Source organism: Heliangelus exortis, chromosome 6, assembly GCF_036169615.1.
Source record: "Heliangelus exortis chromosome 6, bHelExo1.hap1, whole genome shotgun sequence".
Classification (NCBI taxonomy): Eukaryota; Metazoa; Chordata; class Aves; order Apodiformes; family Trochilidae; genus Heliangelus; species Heliangelus exortis.
In genome coordinates this window covers 23,086,128-23,106,771 of record NC_092427.1, presented here as the reverse complement: position 1 = coordinate 23,106,771, position 20,644 = coordinate 23,086,128, and the positions used below count along the sequence as shown (strand labels likewise).

The 20,644-nt window shown below is 35.2% G+C and overlaps 1 protein-coding gene across 2 annotated transcripts in view; it reads right to left on the bottom strand.

Annotated features, from left to right (window-relative positions):
• The window catches only part of CERKL (CERK like autophagy regulator), a 50,733-nt gene that overhangs the window by 12,035 nt on the left and 18,054 nt on the right, over window positions 1-20,644 (bottom strand). Inside the window, exons 2-5 of one of the 2 annotated variants that reach the window (XM_071747201.1) lie at window positions 16,606-16,848; window positions 9,440-9,571; window positions 3,668-3,731; window positions 2,221-2,363 (exon numbers count right to left, since the gene is read on the bottom strand). In XM_071747201.1, coding sequence (XP_071603302.1) covers window positions 2,221-2,363; window positions 3,668-3,731; window positions 9,440-9,571; window positions 16,606-16,848 — 582 coding nt within the window. The remainder of the gene's footprint in view (window positions 1-2,220; window positions 2,364-3,667; window positions 3,732-9,439; window positions 9,572-16,605; window positions 16,849-20,644) is intronic. The other variant, XM_071747202.1, reaches the window with a different exon arrangement.

Here is a 20,644-nt window from a genome sequence, read left to right as displayed (position 1 = left end):
CAAACAACTTAACTACAACCTTCTTCTTATGTAATGAGCAAATGTGTCACAGTAAGGACAAAGTATCTGCAGGTCATATAAAGCATGACTGATGAAGGTACCAAACAGAAATTGTAGAGAAAAAAATTGTCCTTGGAAGTGCAAGCACTTCTGCAGTACAATTAACTTAATTAACCAGACAACATGAATATTCATAAGGCTGTTAATGTCTCCCCCATCCAAACAGAAAATGTGATGTAGTGACTTCCTAGTCAAGCATAGCTAAAATTCTGATGGAAACTGCACCAACATTTTGGTTCTTTGCCTGAAATAGCACAGAAATTGACAGTCCCTCAGTAATTTCTGAGTAGCTTCTGAGTGATATTTTATTTTCTGAATTAACTTGAAATCATGACTTTATTTAAATGAACCATTTAGGACCAAAAGGTTCCCAGTCATCAGATAGAGATTGCCTCTTGCTCTGTAGCAACTGGATAGCTTTTTTAATGTCCCTCCAGTTCCCCCTCCCCTCTCCCCCATTCTCCCTCAGTACAGTTTCTTAGCAGTAGTTCCCATGGCAACAAACACTCTTGCTAATGGCCAGCAGTACAACTGCAGGCTTCCCCCCATCTCAGCCATTTAATTTGGACCAGAATAAGGCAGCTCAGTAGAGTATTTTAGGAAAAACATCGTCCCCTCTGGACCTTTCTCTTCAGGAGGTAAACTGTTTCAACAGCAGACACTTCCCATCAAGTTGGCTGGAACTTCAAAATGCTGTCCTAACTCCTTACAACAGAGACTAAAGCCAGATTTTAAGCCACTCAAATAATGCTGTTCTGTAATACAGTTTCTATTCTTTCCCAGCTGGAGAATCCTAGTAATTTGGTACAATGAATTTCTGGGATAAAATATTAATTGACCATTGAGTTCTATCTTGTTCATGTACACAAGTATCACACTTACCTATTTCTTAACTGACTACTTTTTGGAATATCAATCATTTTGGAAATAAAATAAGCTATAGATTATCTTCAAAAACCTATTAAGGAGTTTCTCACACTATTATTCTACGAATTGTTATCCTCTTTTAACAAAGTCTACCACGTTCTGTATGACAACCCCTACAGCAATATTTTAGGTATGCAAATCCTTTTTTATCATGGGGTTGTCTTAAACTGAAGAGAGTAAGCACTAATGATGAGACCCAGTGAGCTAAGCATGACCAAACATCAGGGACTCAAGCACAGCAGAGATTCCATCTCAACACCATCAACATATTCACAGCAACTGAACTGGGCAGTGATGGTCCAGTTGCTGTACTAAAATTTAGTTGCTTCATGTCTTCAAGATATATATTTCTAGGTTTTTTTACCTTGAAAAAAGTTCATGTAAACCAGTTCCTATCCTAATGCTGCTCATAGAAGTGTCAAACAAGTCAGAGCATCTGCTTGCTCAGTTCAGGAGGACTTGCTGGGTTTTTTTGGTTTGTTGGTTTGGTTTGGTTTTTTCAGCAAACTGAAAACAACTGTTTGCTGCTCACCTGCCTGCAGGAATTTTCCCCTACTTGTTCTCCTTGGAGAAGGACAAATACAAAAATTGGGAGGAGAAGGAACATACACCCCAAATCAAGCAAAAACCACATCACAAGATGCAAGTACAAGTTAGTAAAGTAGCAAGTTGATTTTTCAAGAGAGATGCATTCAATTCGAGGTCTGTAGAAGTAAAGGAGCATGAAAACTCTTTTTCTGTGCACAGTACTTTATATTTTAAAGTGTAACCCACAAAATATATTCCTGGGACAGCATTTAAAAATAGACCCCAATCATGAGTCAAACTGAGAACCCTGCCAAGAAAACTGGAGAGAGAAGCGAAACAGCATGGCTTATACTAAGGAAATTCTAGAAAATAAAGTTTTCATTTGGTATCATTTCTAGCAGAAAATAAGGGCAAAACTTGATCTCTGCATGGATCAGCTGAAAATTTTGTTAGTTTTCTTCTTCCTGAGTTTATTGCTTTAGGCAAAGAGCTCATCTGTGCCATTAGTATAAATTATCATAATGATTTAAAATCTACTCATTTGTAATCAATCTAAGTCTCTAATTTAGGACATTTATTCAATAGCTTCCTTAAGTAACTGAAGCTTTAGCACCAAGAACTCTCTTTAGTAGCCAAAGGTTAAAACATGCCAGAGGGACTTAAAATGGATTAGTTACAAAATATAACAGTACCTTTTTGTCTCACCTGCTGGTATTACTCCAAGAGGAATCGGTGCTCTGACAGGAGCTCGTACATAGTCTGTGTCTTTTCCAGCATCTATCTGGGCTTTAAGTAGTAGACCATGAGCAACTTCACTGACAGATCCATCTCCACCAACACAAACTACCCTATTACAAAACAAAATTGCTAAACAGTTCAAAATAAACTCTGACATAGCTGAGCAAACAAGTGGAAGGCAATTATCACACACCATACACATGGTATCTTAAATAGCTAAAACCCATTATTTAAGAACAAGCTACAGCTTTAAAGTCAGATCAGCAAATGTTAGCTGACAAGATAAAGAGTCCTTATTTCTGCTTTCTTCCATCTGAGTAAAAGCAAGTATCTTTAACAACATACAAAGTATTTCTTACTGAATTGCACATTATCCATGTGAACTGACCAGATGAAGAGTTAAGTACATACTCAAGTGCATCAGTGAAAAAGTTCTTTAAATCTTTCAATGCTGACCCACACAAGCATTCCAATGTTTTTTAATTGCCCTTGTAAAAAAACCTCGCCAAATATTACAAGAAAGTTAAAAATACTTGAAAAGCGCTAATTCCACTATGCAGGAAGATTTAACAAGGTAAAAAAACCCTAGTGCCAGCAATCCTTTGCCTGGAGATACTTAATCACTGTTTCTGGAGCATGTAATTAAACTCCCACCTGCTGTGGCTATAGAGAGGAATGCATTTGTCTATAGAAGATGTGTTATAACAAAAATCTTTTTTTTTTTGTCTTTTTTTGTTTACTTAATTAATTACTAAAGTGATTCTCCAAAATAGTAATATTTGAAAGTTAAACATTTTTAATGTAAACCCATTTTTACAATAAGAATAGCCACAGTACACTCCAAACATTTACAATATGTCACATTTACTTCAGGAGGTACTTACTTAAAGTATCTTTCTTTCATAGATCTGTATCCCTCTATCCTTAGTAAATTCATGGATGACAACAAACTGGAGGGGAATGTTGATCTGCCAGAGGGTAGGAAGATGCTGCAGAGGGACCTGCACAGGCTGGGTCAGGGGGCTGAGGCCAATGGGATGAAGTTCAATGAGATCAAGTGCAGGGTCCTACACTTTGGGCACAACAACCCCATACAGCACTACAGACTGGGGGAAGAGTGGCTGGAGAGCAGCCCTGCAGAGAGGGACCTGGGAGCACTGGGTGACAACCAGTTGAAGACGAGCCAGCAGCGTGCCCAGGTGGCCCAGAGGGATTAATCCATACTGCAAAGACTTTAAAAATGGTTGAGCAAACATTTTCAGTCTTGACTTCCTGAACTGGTTTTCTCAGTCTTAATATATATATATGGAACAAAGGAACTCATGAAGTACCTACTAGCATAGTTTTGGATGGAATACAAGTTAAAAAAAATGTGATGATGTTTATTAACTTCCATTGTCAATATTCAACTTACCCATCAAAGGCCTGGAGTTCACATTCTTTAAGTACTGAGAGAGCATGCCCTTCATATTCAGTTACTGTGAAAAATAACATTAATAAATTATCAGAAGAGAAGCTAATGTTAAAAGAGTTTTAAATTTTCTGCCCTTCCAACACAAGGAACATACAATAAATCAGTTCCCATTATTTTTTTCTAAATAATTAAATGTATTAAAAGGAGGAGATGGTATGTTTTACTGTTACACTAGCTAAAAGGCATCACACATTAAAACAAAACTGCCACATGGCTATTTCGTGCATTTGAATTCAGAGAATTAGAGATGATGCTTTTTTGCATCAAAATGCAAGTTTTACCATTGATGTGTTTGGTAAACTTCAGGAAAATACAAGGATATCCTCAGATAAGATAGAATTATTTTAGTATCAATCAAATTTAATTGCCTTTGTGTTAGGATATGCAAATTGTTAAAGCAAAAAGATGAGGAGTTAAACACAGAAACATGAAATCAAGCCAAATACCATGACAAAAGAATGTAAGACAGAGAGGAAGGTGGCACAAGTATACACCAGAGTTCAGAGCCTCTGGAGGAAATGAATCTGTCACTCTACATCGATGTCTCTGTGTTTGCTGATACCCCACACAGCACTGGAAATGCCAATGCAGAGAGGATAAACTGGCACACTACAGATGGCACAAAGCAGCATAACTGCATTTAGCATTTTCTAGGCCAGCTTTGCCAGAAGAGACAGCCCAGCTGCAGCCACCAATCAAAGATTTTTGCTGACTGACATGACACTTGCAGATGGATTTTTTGTGTAAGAATGTGCATCATTATATGCAAAATTACATTAATCTTTTATGCTTGTCTGTCCCTGGTGCTAGCATAGTTCAAGGCTTTTCTCCAGCATTTCTAAACAGTTAAAATTATTAGTCTTGGTGTCTAAAGCAATCAGTCTGTATCTGTACCTGGTATTACAGTATTTCTGGACTATTGAAACGCTGCTTACAAGAACCAAAACCACCTCTCTCTTTCCTTATACACACACACACACACACACACAGAAATGTGTGTATACAGAATGAGTATTACATATAACTTTTTTTTTTAAGAAAATAGAATTGAATTAAAAGTGATCAATTTGTTATCCTTCACACTAAATGATTCTCTATTAACAGATATAACTTCAAAATCTCCCAACCAGTATTAGCAAAATTCTGGTCCTTGGTGTTTGGGAAATTCCTAATCAAGAACCAGAGATATTTTTATTATATCACAGGCAGATTCTTATCATTTGGCTACAGAAATACCAATCACTATAACAGCTCTCAGGAATTAGAGTTTTCTTTCATACTGGACCTCTTCTGGAAGATCAAAGCACACTATATAGCAGTCATACTCAGTTTTGCCTTTACTAATGGGCATTCCTTATCATTACCTGTGATGATGTACATACACATCACTGACCAATAAAACTGTGCATCATAATAAATGCAGAAAAGTTCAAATATCCTGCCATTTTTTAAATGTAAAAGAAACACTTTCCAAGAAAACATAGACTTGGTTACCAGATAATACCCCTTTTAATGACATTTTTATAACATTATGACATTTTTATAACATTATGACATTTAGAAAGCTATGAGTTAGTACAGTCTAACTAAAATGGTACAGCAAGATATTGTTGTGTAAAAGAAAATCTGCTCAGTAGTTTTCTAGTGTAATGTATGTGAGTTCTGCTTACTGTTATAAAGTTAATTTACTCAAAGAACAAGAACATGAAAATAAAGGACTCATGTATACAAAGCAATCGATAAAAGCAGCAAAATTGACTGTGTTAGCCAGACTGATGGGGACTCCATCCTTTTCACATCTATGAGCTTAAGCCTGGCAATTACATAGGAGGACTACTGCAAGGTTTAACAGTGGGGATAACTCTAAAAAAATTTCAAGTCTGATGAGAGAATGATTGAGGTGCATAGCATCTATTTTGAAACATTATAACAAAAAGGTAATGAAAAAATGAAAAATTTCCAGGTAAAACTTCACGATAACATATAGAATATTGATAAGATAAAATAAAAAAATAAAAAAAAACCCAAAACAGACATAAGAAGCTCATGTCTATAATGCTTTATGCAGGCTTGATAACCTCTAGAGGAACATGCAAAAGTCATTCTGGTAGCTGAAAAAAAAAATAGATGTTTGAACATTTTGGTCCTGTTCCAATTCAGGGGAGGAAAAAAAAGGAATCACACAAAAATTTTGGTTAGAGGAAGAAAGAAATTCTTTCACCATTTGAGAATGAGTCCAATTATATATTTGGCAAAAATAACATCACAAAAATATTATTTGATGCTTTTTACAACCATTTCTAATGCATAATTGAAAAAGTTTTCCTTTCTCAAGGATATTTTGTTCCCTACTTCTAAATTCCAGTACAGATTAAGTTTCAAGTAGCAGCATCCTGTAAGAAGGGCACTGAGGGTGTACCCCATTGGTACAGCCACACCAACTTCCAAGCACTGGAACATCCCACCTCAGGTAGCCAAAAAGAAACTTCAGCCTTGATAAAGAAAAAGCAAGATATATAAAAGCAACTCTACAAAACACAGGACACATCCATATGACAGGTAAAAATACCAGCACTCATGTTATAGACTAATGTCAATAGGATTAAAGCTGGTAATGATAAGACAAGATTAATTGGTGTTGACACTGGATGAAAAAAAAAAAAGAAATTATTTCCTCTATACTAAATTTAAACCACTAATTATCCAATTTTCAATCACACTTTTCCTCTGTGATTCTGCCTTAAAAATAGGGGTGTGCTGAGGTCTGTTGGGTTTGCCTAAACACCCAGCTTGGAATTGTGCATAAACAGAAGCAGAACAGTCAAAACTGGCACTAGGAGTGAGACAAGCTCAGAGTCTGTTTCAGTTACCTTTGTTTATTTTTCTTTAGCATATGTAAGATTTTGCAAGATACTGATATATTTCTAAAATACTAGATCAAATTGTCACTATTTGCCAGTGCTTTTAAGTAATGAGAATTCAAAACAATTCTAAAAAATAAAAAACTAACTAAAATTAACACATCTCTGAGTGTGCAAGTTACTTTGGAAAAAAATACAAAAACCCTACCAAAGGTAAAGATAATTTGAGAAAGGAAATGCTATTTCAGAACTCACATATTTACATGCATGCCTTTTGACTTTTGTGTGTCCTTGAGTAGGAGATAATATATCCATTCCAAACCTCTAAATTGAAAAACAAAAAGTTTACTCCAACAGAAGTCACAAGGAAGAATAAGATCTGGAAAGCCTGATCACATAGGAAGCAACAGCCAGCTACCAAAACCCAAGACTAGATGGGAAGTCTGTCTTTCAGCTCTCCATTGTCAAGGCTTGTTGTCTGGCTTTTTGGTTGGTGTTTTTTTCAGTAACCTGCAAGTCTTGTGTATGCACTGAAAAGCTAAAAATGTAGAGTTTCACATTTGCTTTAAAGCTTTTATGTACAACTACTTTTAAGCTTTAAATACACCTGCATGAAAAGACTAAAAGTCAATGATCTTCAGTGTAAAAACTGCAAAGTCCTCAACTTTTGCTACATAATACATTATATATTTAAATATTGGTGATATTAAAAAAAGAAAAAAAAAAAATCAGTAACAGCGATATGCACAGCCCAACTTCACAAAATCCAAAACAATTATGAGGGGGAAAATCCCTGTTCAACGTACTCGGCTTTCAATCAGCACTCACGACCACTTTTTTTCAGCACCTAAACCTGCAATGCATTTTTTTTGCCTGTAGGAGGAGTGTCAGGCATCTTATAAGCACAATAGCATTTGGACACTGCCAAAATAACCTTATTTTAAGGATAAGTCATTAAAGGTTTCTCTGGCTAAAACCAGAAGTCTCTTTTCAAAATGTAAAAAAACCTAAAAGAACCAACAATTAACACACACCCCCCAAAAAACGCTTTATTCAATTTTTAATGTTTTGGTTTGGTTTTTAAAGTTACTACAAATTATATTAATACCTTGTATTAAATTCCATTAATTGATTTTTAAATTATTGATACTTTTTTGGTTTATTATTTCAGCTTTAGGATTCCAGGTGACATTACATTGCTAAAAAGGGGATCTTACAGAAGTTAATGACAATGCTGCCTTTAACAATGACTAAAAAATAAAGTTATGGTCACAGGAAAAGCAAAAGAAACACTAATCAGCAATAAGGAATACAATTTTTTAAAGGTGGTTTTCTTTAAATATGTGGTATTTCTTTAAATACTTACTTTTAATTACTTTGCTTAAAGTAAAGTAATAACTAATTTAAGAATATGACACAATCAGTCATCTCTAACAAAGGTTCTCATGATAAAAAAAGATTTTTTTAAAAATTGTGACCAAGCCATGCTAAGTCCAATTTTTAAAAAGACAGCATTATTATTAATCTGCCTACACTGTCATCTATGCCTTGCACTCTCTGAGAATCAAAACTTATAAAGCTGCTGGCAACCCCTTATCGATTCAGGGAAGCTAAGAAACTATCACTACAAAATTCTAAAATCAAAATTCAATTTATTTTACTTTAATTTGCAGGCTGGGCAATATTAGAAACACATAGATATAAGGTAATAAATTAGCAAGAGAAATCTCATATACAGACAATCTCATACACTTACTGCATTATTATATCATACCTAAACCAGATTTTCTCAAAATTATTTTTGGCCTGAAACCTAAGCTAGTTACAATTTCACCAAAAGTTTAAGGGACAACTGTAGGATAAGCCTTCTGTTTTATCATTTAAGATAGAACTGATTATTTTGCCAGCCCATGACAACAAACAAAGGAAGAACTTATTGGTGTTAAAATGTGTACACTTCACTTGGATATGAAATCCATAATAAAAAACAAGCTGCATATTAAAGGGAATTGTAATACTGTGGATAAAATATCATTTGGAATCAGAACACAAATATGATTTTTGTGTAAAGTAGGATGGGTTTGGGGACCAAACGTGATGCCACCTAAGTTTGGGTCTCTTCACAGAAGGGGGCAGAAGCAATGATCAGATTATTCATGTTTCACTCCTTTAAGAAAATCGTTTCCCTGTTCAATATCTTATAAAGAGTCAAGCAAATGAAACAGCCAAAGGGCAAATTCAGGATGTAAAGCATAACCCTGGCAGAAACTGGGGTCCTAAATCCAAACCTCCTATCAGGAATTCAGGGTTGAGCAGAAGCCAGAGTCACTAAAGCATTACAGCTGCACCTTTGGGTTCTCCAGCCCCACGTGCCCCCTGAGAACTGCCCTTGGCATCCCAGAACTTAATCAGTCAGGCTTCCTGCTCACCCCTGAAACTGAGTCACAATCCAGAAATAATGTGCCCTTCAGATAAGCCCCTCTTAGGATGTCAGGCCAAGAGACATTCATCCTCAGAAGTAATACTTAAGGACGTGTTTGTCAGAATGCAGGAAACAACTCTGAGCAAGCATAAGCAAGACTGTCATACAATACAGGCTTGTTGCTTTTTATAGAAGATTTGCATCAATAAAAATAAAAATATTACTTGTATTGATGGCTATAGGGGAAAAATATCCAATGAATAACACCATTACCAAAACATTTTTTGAATAAATAAAAATCTATTGCATTGTATTAACTACAGTTCCAAATGCAGCACTTGCAGGCAAAGCTAATAAGGATTCAAATTGTTTTACATGCTTAAGTACTGGCTTCACAAAGGATTAAACTATGCTTTTGACACAACTTACCTGTGACATCAGTTTTGATGTCAGCAAGCTTAAAAAGAGGTGCAACTTGCTCATAATAAATGTGAGTGGCTTCTCTTTTGTGGCTGCTTGGATTAACAAATACTTTTAAGGATTTGGGCCTATCTTGAAAGCCTATAAAGAAAACACAAAACATTTCAGATTACAGACAGCTCAGCTATTTTCACAGCTTAAATTTTTAATATTAGACCCAGTACAGTACTTTTAATTGGATAAGTAAATTATAGTATAAAAAAAGTCTCCGCTTCTTCTCCATTTATCTTAATATTACAGTATTGATTACTTTTTTGTGTGCAACTAATAAACAGAAATTAATTACAGACTAACCAAAACACTGTAGGGAAAAAAGTATAAGCCACAACCTAGTTAAACCCTAGTACAGGAGCAGGGTGGATGAGGAAAAGTTATAAGATTTGGCAACAACAACAATAAAAAAACCCAAACATCAAAACATATCTTTTTTGGAATTTAATATGAAACACTCTCAGTAGGCAAATGATAGTAACACCCAACAGAACTGATACTATAATTCAATATTTTCAGTCTCTGAAACTGCAAATCAAACAGTACAAAGGAAATTCCCTCATTCGGAAAGAGGGCCAAAGAAATACAAAAAAAATAGAAAATGTCAGTCAGAAATCTGGAAATTATTGTTCATTTTATCTTTTTAAAAGTCACATTATAGGTCTTCAAATGAACAAACAGAACAAATAATCTTGAGCAATACTGCTATGCAAATTGTACTTTGTCTTGCACATTGAACTCATGAAGTAATTTATTATTTGGTTTATGGTATTTTTTTTAACACTAAATAATTTGTATTAAAACAGTAACACTACTTCTCAAGTCATCTTTTTTAGAATTCCCACAATTGCTATGATTCAGTGAGGTTGGTTTGCTACAAAAAGCAAGTGGCTGCATGGGATACTGCTGTTTCTTTGCTGGTTATTTAGAGTATTTGAACAATTTTGTATTCAGTTTTTATGAGTTACAAATTTTCTTTTCATATCATGTTATACTATTGTTTTCTTGGCTAAATAAAAGCTGGAATATCTGGTGAGCATACTGCTTCCAACATTCAACAACAAAATTAGCAGCAGGACACAACTCCAAAAGGAACCAAGAGTGACAGCACACATTCCTGTCCCTTGTAGAGTATTATTTCAATTTTGACAGCCACATGTACCTTGAGCTGGGATTTCCTGAAGCTCTACCACTTACTTTACTTCAATAACTGAATAGGAACGAATCTTCAGAGAAATTACTAAATAGTATTTCAATAGCACAGGACAATTATTTAAGCCCTACAGATTTTTTTTTTCACTTATTTAAACACATCAAAGAGTCTAGAAACAAAAGCTAGCACTTATTTTGTGTTACTAAATCTTAGATTTCTTAAAGGTACTCAAAGAAATTAGTGACTCGGATTACTGCCATAACCTGGAAGGACCCAAAAAACCAAAATTTCTAATTCTATTTATGGCAAAACATTACATGCAGTGCCACGACATTGCACATCATATTAATCCTAATGAATCCTTAGTGCATTATGAAGGCTGGATGTCTTCAGTAATAAGCCTTAGTACCTATATTTAAAAGTATTTCCTTTAAAAATGGGACAACAGGTAAACGGGGAATTTGGTGAGGACAGCGGATGTGCTGGAGGGCACGGCTGCTTTTCACAAGGATCTTCACTGGCTACAAGAAAAGTCTGGCAAAAGCCTCAGGATGTTCAGTTACAACAAACTTGGAGTCCAGTATCTGGACCAGAAAACCCCTAAAAGTGAAGGCTGACAAATTACATCTCTTTAACAACATCTGAAGTTCCTGATGGAGAGGGAGTTAACACAAGCAAACCGTGTGCCATCGATGCCAGGAAGGCCAAGTGCTCACTGGGTTGCACTGACAAGAGGACAACCAGCAGTTCAAAGTACACTGTGCCCTTGTATTCAATGTGTTGGAGGCTGAATCTCAAACTCTGCATCCACTTTTAGGCCCTGCAGCACAAGACTGAGAAAATGGAGCAAGCACAGAGGAGAAATCTGACTACACTGCCGGTCTGGAACAGGACACAAGCAGCAGAGGTAGCTGCCTGGTATAGCCTTAAAAAGACCATCTCTCTACCTAAATTCTCTCCTTAAGTATCTACTGTGGGAGTAACAAAGACCACCAAGCCAGACAACACAACACAGACAAGAAATAATGCATAAAACTTCCCAAAGACTATTAAAACACAAATAAACATAATACAAACATAACAAGAATTATTCTATACACTTAATGGAAGTCCTCTGATGTAGTTGCAGTCTTTTAGAGATCATAAAAACATTAAGACCAAAGAAATAGCTTATGTGACCTGATATTTTGCCTACAGTGTCAATAGAAATTAAATTTATAGCTACAAGGATAGGGACTCCTGTTTTGAAAGACGAAATAGTCACATTCATAGATGTGCTGCTATGTTTTTTATCATCTCTACTGGAACTGTGACCAGCTGGCCCTAAAGCTTCAACCGTCACCAACACCCAAAGCCACAAAAATATGAAGAGTCTTTAAGCAAAGCATACCTTTAAACTTAAATAAAATATATCTGTGTATATAAGTATAATACACAAAGCAGAAAAAAAGAATAGGAAAGAGTCTGTAGAAGCAGAGAAATGTGGTGCTATATATTCTGTTAATCTTGCAAGTACAGTATTGCTAAACCACCATTAGGATAAAACTGGAGGAGAAAAGAGCAGTTATCAGTACCTCAATTAATTGTTTCTAAGTTTTAGATGAAAAAATTTAAGCCCCGTGTAGCAATATGAAGGGGAGTTTTTTAAGTGTAAGCAGGCAAAAGAAGACAGACTTTTCAAATACTGAGGAAAAAAAAATGCTAAAGGAAGTAGTTAAATTTTTGTTGGTTTAGGGTTTTTACCAAAAATTAATTTGCTAAATTATTCTAAAGCAGAAAGTGTATTTATGGTCATATATATTAGGCTATTGTTGAAAAGTAGATCAGAGTTAATATATAAATCCTAGTGAGATTTTTCAAGATCTAAATGAATTCACTGGGTAGAAGTGTTAGGATATTCTCTTTATGACTACTTTTTTAGAGAGGTAAGCTTTTTTATTTAGAGAAATAGGTATTATAAACAAGGCATTTGTGCAGACACAAGGCAGAAAACAAATGTGTTTTTCTTATGCCAGATGATTGCCAACTGCCATGAGAGGAGGATGACCATCAAAACTGATCACTCCCAGTATGCACTGCACATCCTGAAACACACAAAACAAAGATTTAGGAATATGCAGTAACAGTAAAAAATAAAACTTTCGTGCAATTGTGTAGCGAAACTTCTTTAAAAAAGATTCTTAAACCATAATAATCTTTTCGTTTTCTTTGAACAACATCTGCAAGAATGAATTAATCTCATTTACTACAGACTGCAGCTGATTTCAGTCTGTCAGCCTTTTGGTGCCCTGACTGGTATTCTGTTACTGCTTCTTGTGGCTGCTCCATTTGAAACGACCCAGCAGCCTAAAGCAGGAGGGCCAACTGTTCCTCTAGTACTGACAAATGTGCTAATATGCACTAGTTTAAACTTGATCTATCAAGTGAATCAGTGAACCATGAAGGGTGGTGGGTCAATCAGGGTGCTCTGAAAACAAAGGCTCCCAGGGCAGCAGAGACGCTGTGCTCAGACACACATCTGTGCTGCGTTCAGTTCCTACCTTTATGAAAATGGGCTTCTGTTACAAAAGTTAAGAGCCTGGAATTATGTCATTGCTACATGCATTTATAAATACTTTATACAACGGTAAGAATATTATACGGGAGGAAAACTAATAACATGAGAGAGATTTGCTGATGTAACTATGGAGACACCACTGTTAATATTAACTAACCAAAGTTAATGTTTAACATTAATGGTCTAATTAAAACTTCATGCATGAAGTTTCAGATGTTCGTATCAAATCCCACTTCAAGAGATACTATAGAATAGTAGATAAAAAAATGTAGTTCGTGCATTTTTTAACTACTGTATCATTTTTTCTTAACCGCATTTACTTTCTTCTTATATTTTACAGAGCTTTTCAGTAAAAGTTTTTCAAAATAACTTAATGAAAATAAGAAGTCTTATCATGCTACAAAAATTCAAATGAATGGGTAAGCAGCGATAACTATGCATTTTCTCTCATTTCTGGATCTATCTTAACTCTTCAAATAACACCGAGCCTTTGCACGTTCAAAGGATTTTATATTAAGCAGTGCATTTCACCCACACAGTACATCCACTGCACATGTGAATAAATCCAGTATAAAAAGATGTGATGTATAAATGAAAATCACCAAGAGCCAGGTGCACAGTAGGTCTGACATGAGATCAACAGCACACTAGAACCTGTGTGCTCACCTAAATGCTGACCTTCATAAAAAATTATAGCCTGGTTAGGACTTCAGTTGAAGTACTCTGGAAGCAAATTCAAAGCAACAGAGAATACTCACTGTGCAGTAAAAATGATCATGAAAAAACATGCAAGAAACATTCATGTCAGACACAAAATGCACAGAATGAGGGAAAGAGTGTACATTGGTTTTCAGAAAAAAATTAAATCTTCATTAGAACAAATCTCCAGATAAAACTGTAGTTCATATCATCACAGATGATTTTGCTATTGTTGTTTCTTAATTAACATAGACATACAAAAATCTAAAAACCTGTCCAAAGAGGGAACAAATAGAAATTGCATTTGTTTCTAAAGGAGACACATCTTTTCATAATATTTAGCCATTCTGACAAATGAAGGTGCATGTTCACTGACAGCCAGAGCCAACGTATCTATACTCTACTTTCCTAAAGCACCTGCTTTTAATTTGATCCAGCCTAGAAGCAATAAAAATACTTTCAAGTAGATGATGCAGCAGTTAAAAAAAATTTACTTTGTGATCAAATATATTATATTAAAAAAATTACACTTAAAATTTGACTATTTTAGAAGGGTAACATTTTAACTTTATTTTATTTGAAAACGTAACAGTTTGTAAGGGATCCAAAAAGAAGCCAATCTGAGATCACTGACAAAGATGCCACAAGCTCTATTATGAAAACGAGCTGTAGCAAACACTATGAAAAGTCATCACTGTCTCAAACAGCAGCATTATCAATGTGCCTTCTGAGATTTCAGTTACTGAGGCATCAACAGAATTTATCTGCATTTTCTACTTTTAGTCCAGACTTGAATCCCACTGGGAAATTCCTGCCAACGTTTGGTACATTTTAAAAAAGAAAACTTTTGTTTCCAAATTATACCACTACTATATCATCACTGTTTGAATTACCAGTAATGTGCCTCTGCCACACTGAATGCAAAAATGCTGCTGCTTTTTTGCTGATTTTCAGGATAGAAAGGTAGTTTGAACATTCACTCAGACTTCAAAATGTAAACAGTGTAAAAACTACTTTTACTGTAATTACAGAACTTAAAACAATATACTCAGTAGTAAACTATATTTTGGGGGTTGTGTTTGATTATTTCCTGCTCCCTCCCCGGCCCTTCCTTCCCCCTTCCCAAGTCCTGATTATTCCTGAACTAAAGGAGAGGAGAAAAATACACTAATCAGAGATGAAGAAAAACCTGTGCAAGGTTTAAGCTTCTGGAGAAAGACTGAAGCTGAAGAAAAGCCTCGAAACAGCAACGTTGGACAGAATTGCTTTTGTCAGGTTCAGGTGGCTTCCAGTTACAAAGCTCTAAAACAGAGACTTCACCTCCAAGTCAGGCAACCTGAGCAAGAGATACTGCAGCTTTTTTCTGTGAACATATGGTATCGCTGCTTCTGATGGATGGAGGGTAATCTGGGAACAAAACAGACATTTGCTCCTTATGCAAATGTCCTTGCCTTTATGGGTAGCTGGAGATCGGCAAGAATCTTGGCACTTCTGCAGATTTAGATATTTCATGATAAAGTCTTTCAAAAAGGGGCAAGGGAAGGCACTATTTAATACATGGTTTTAATTGGGAAAATCCAAAGCCTATTGTAAAAGCAAACTGCACAAGAATGCACTGTTAATCACTTGTATGATTTTACCTTCTCTCACAGCAGCTTTTGACTGTCACTTTACTAGAAGTACACTAGAAGTACACTATATAAATCACTGTTGAAAGTGTTGCTACACAGTCTACAGATGTGTAAGATTTGAATTCTGTTATCTGGCTCAGTATTAGCAAATCAGCTGCAGTTTTAATAGTTTATTCCAAGATGGCTTGTTTTTCTTCTGTAAACAAACTTATTTGCTGTACACTGAAAACAGACAATTTGAAGCTAAACCAGAGTTTGATTTGTGGGGTTTTTGTTGTTTCGTTGTTTTGGTTTTTTTTTAAATCACAGGTGTGCTGTATTCCATGTCTTTTCAACATATATGGCATTAAATTACAATGAAAGGCTGTGGCTTGTTGTTTTTAACTCTAAATGGTATTTTTTTCTTAAATTTGATACAGCTTCCATGAAAAAAAAATGCAACTAACATGGGTTAAACAAAGCACCCTGAAACTGGCATTCACTCAGGCAAACAAAGATAGATTTAAAATAAAGAATTGCTTATCATCACTATCTATCATTAATATATATATTTTCTATCAAATTACATAGAGTCTGCAGAACCTTAAGAGCACTTCCACCTGTGAATTTATGAATAGCAAAGCCTCTCCCATTAGTCTCTAAAGAATCTCTGGGTCTCAAGTGGAAACTGCTGAACAGTCACAGGGAAGGCTCCAAACAGTGCCCAGGACTGCAGCAACTGTGGGATCATCAGATGTGCTGCAATTCCTACTGAAAATATCAACAACATTTTATTTCTTTAAGAAAAAGATTTTCCAGAAGACTTCAGTCAGAATACAGCTACCGAAGTCGCTTCCAAAACGCTTCAAAAAAACAGCATTAATTTGCTTAATTTTTACAAAAGTATTACTCAACTATTGTCACATTCCTCAGTTTTACAGTTCACCATGAAAACTTCAGTAGTACTCATTTTCCAGCAGTAATACTCGTGTCTGGGTGTTTTAATTTCCACAGGCAAAATATTTTTCTAAGCTTTACTCAACCCTCTGTATTGCCAGAATTAACAAGTATGAAATAATTACATCAACAATAATTCAGTGCTTACCATTCAAAATTTCCTTTAGCTGTCTAAACCATAAATGACAATGATCTTCACTTAAGTTATTTAAATGGATAGCACAGTCTGTTAGTTTATTCTCTCCTTTATTTATGCACTTAAAAATGGTGATACCCAATAAAGTACCACCTTTCTTCTGCCCTACAAAACGACGACGTTTCAGTTTTACAGAAAATACATCTTTCAGTTCAGTCATCTCTTCTTGAGCCTGTAAAACCAAACTGGAATCACCTGTAGAAAAAAAAAGAAAAAAAAATATTATCAGTATCATTAGAAGCAATATTTTAAAAAATATTATTACATATTCATCTCTAGCTTCACTTTTAGCATCTGCTCATGCCTATATTGAAACTTATTGTATATAATTTGCCTCAGTCACTACTCTTACATTTTACCAACTTCCTGTTGTTTAGGTTGCTTAGGTTAGGTATCCAGCTATACAAATACCACCACTTCAAAGAGGTTACTTAATCCCAAGGAAATAGAATTGAAGAGGAAATAGAATTGAAGTCTCTAAGAAAAGTGAACCACTTTTTTTTTCTTTATTTTGTAGTTGCATTCAAAAAGCAAATTAATCATTACATTTTTCTTAATCACAACAATCATAGCAGTTGTACTCTCCTAAACCATGGATCAGAAAAGGTTCTATGACCCAAGCTGTCTCTATGCTCAAAGTATTTTTTCATTTGTTTTTTTGGCTTCAGGTTAGAGACATATCAGAAAATAGTTAAGCAAAAGAAGGCAAACAGAAAGCGTATCACCCATCATTTTTTGAGTTATGAATTTCCATTAGAAGACATGTAAAAGAAAAACAGTTTCATAAGTTCTTGTGAGAGTTCAAGACCCCCAGGGGAGATTTGTTCTATTCTGGAACACTAAGGGGAGGTTTTCTTATCTTGGGGCTGTTAAGTACATGGACACGGTGGGTGCAGACACCTCAGTGACATTAGTTCTAAATGTCTTTTGGAAATGTACCAGCACAACCACTGTGGTACAAGCTTCTTTTTCTGCTCCCTTGAGCTGTAAAACACCTGATTCCTCAAAAAACAAGTCAAATATACAGACTGAAGGAAAAATGTCACCATTCCTGTAGGTGTCAGATACTCTGGACATGAAAGACAAAAGCTTCCGTGATTCCTTTGCAATCACAGCAGATCAAATACGTTAGACCCTTTACAGCCCAAGGCAAAAAAAAGCTAAAACCCAAAAACCTTCTCCAAATCTAGCAACAGCTCAGTGTAGAGGTTTCACAATGGCAAAAGTCAAAACAGATTCTGTTGGATGAGTATTTGCTGCAGGCTGTTCTGAAGTGCCAGGGAGAAGACCCAAAAGATTCACTTTAGTTGTCTGCCTGGGGAACTGGACAGCACTGCAAATGGGAGACTGCAAAATCAAACTATCAGCAGCCTCATTACACCACATGAAGCTGAGGGCTTCCAAAAGTTGTACTTTTTCTGAGCAGGAACAAGACTCTTATAAAACAGTTTGCCACTGGCATTTCTCACTATAATTTCTTTATCCAGGCCATGCAGTGACCATCATTCCATCCCAAAATCCTGGAACATTGCACTGCAGCAATGCTAACACAGCTGAGGTCACTACTACCTCTCCTGACAATTCTCAATACACCCATTTTTGCCTGTTCTATACCAGATCACCTACTGCAGATGAACTTATTGTCCTTCTGCCTATTTTCCAACTTGTTATGTTTTACCATCTTAATTTCTCCACATCACCTACAAAGGCATTATACTGGCCTAAAAATATTTCCACAGTCAGCAGGAATACTGTGACAAGTTAATGTTTGTGTGCACTGAGAAACAAAACAACAAAAGTGAAGAGTTTTGCAGGAGTCCACAGCAAATAAACAGGAGAAAACTCACCAAACAACAGAAAACAAAACAAAGGTTAAAGTACTTGCTGTAAAAGCATTTTCTGTAAGTATGCTGAGTGAAACCAGGGAAAAAAAATTTTATGATTCCATTTGAATTATGATTTGCATAGAATCAAAGCATGAGTGGACATTGTACAAGGAACCTTAATATTAACATTACCAAATACAAGGTACTGATTTTTTACAAATTTTGTGTTGCTCTTCCAAACCATTTAGGGGTAAATTCTAATGTTAGACACGTGCTTCAGAAATCAGCCTATTTGTTCTGCATAAATATATTCCTCCCCTAGCTTTCATAGAACATTATTTAGTCATAAGCCAGGTAAGGCTTATCTTGTCTATTCTTTTCATGCTACTATTATTTCAGCTAGATTTATACTTGCTTATACATCTTCCTGTTACTCTGTAGTGGTCAAATTCTTGTGTTGCTCAGATAATTGTCAAAACTCAGGAAAATAATACATTCTTACTAGGCAGCACTACACCTTCAAAAGCAGTATTTGACTCTTGTTGTTCTACTGGAACACATTTCCAGATACAGCTTGGAGAAGTGTATATATGGATTTATTGAAAGAGCTAGTAGAATTAGGACAGACAATTTCTGCTAATGTTGAAAAGAAATCTGCATAAAAGTCCCTTGGTATATTCTATCATTTTCATCGTTCTTTTTTACTGAAAATAAGTTCTTCACAAGTGTACTATGATGTTATAAAACAATTCAGATAAAGAAATTCGCTATATATATAAAATATTTCTAGTATGCGGTAACAACCAAGTTTACTATAAAAATGAGGTACAGATTAGACAAGGAAGGATTGAGGACGGATGGATTAGACACTTTTTTAAAGTTAAAAAAACCTATTGGTTCATTAGTTTCATACAGGCTATTGCTAGCTGTTTCAGGACATTAACTGTCCTCTCACATTACTTAGAAAGATATTTGGTACCATCTGTTCTTGCAAGAGATTTAGGTATACATCTATTATATATCATGCTATTTATTTAATTCACTACCCACTTCCCATTGTTGTATCTTCTGAAAAAAAAAAAAAAAAAAAAAAAGTCAATTTAATAATAAGGAATAAAGATAATCTCTTCTACTAGGCTGCTCTGTCATCACGAGAGCAGAGAGGGGACCTGTATAAAGTAGGTTACAGGCGTTAGAACAGTAAAACCAACAGCACTTCACATTTAACGAAGATCTCACAAAACCAGAATATATGGTACTTTAAAAAAAAAATTACTATAAGCCAAGAGCTTGTCTAAATCAATCTCAGCACATCTGTCTGATGTAGAGCGTAAACAGGATTAGAGTTGGATTTATCTGCTTGACGCTAATTGTACTCACAGTTTCTGCACATGTCCACTTTTTTTTTTTTTCCAAAGACAGCATGAAAAAAAGCTTGCCTGGATATATGAATTTCTAGGAAGTTTTATGTCCCTATTTATCCTCTCACTGATTTCAAGCAATGAGACTATCCCACATTTTTCCTATTTATGGTAGTCGAATACCTTATCTAATAAAAAGTTATGTCTAAATACACCACACTGCACTAAATCAAAGGGTAAGAGACTAATACACTCAAATACAATTTAATTGTAAATAGAAAACCAAATTTTAATTAGTTAAGAGTGTTAAGCCAGGCTTTAAACAAATAGATTATCTCGTGTTTACAGCAAGGGTGATGAAAACATACAAAGAAAAAAGCAGCACCACAGAAAAATAGAATAGTTTGTAAAGAGAAGTGTGGTTTTAAAATACAGACATGAACACTTAACAAAAAAACACTTACTGGACTGTTTCTCTACCACAAAGGTGCAACATTGAGAAGTGGTATTTGAGGACTTAATAACCACAAAAAATAAGGGGCATATATGGAAAATGGTAAAAAATACACATGAAACGTGACTGAATAACTCAAAAATAAGAATTGGACACAAAAGTAGATGTGGTTTTGTCCCTTGTTCATAAATTCTTCCTGTGACCTTTGGCAAGACACCTACCTCCACTTAACTACATTTAATAGATAAATTTCTTACACATTTTAGGCTCTCTCCCCTATCACACTCAATAGTTTATCTCATTAATAGTTATTGCTATAGCTCCGCACAGTGTAACATAATAGATATAAT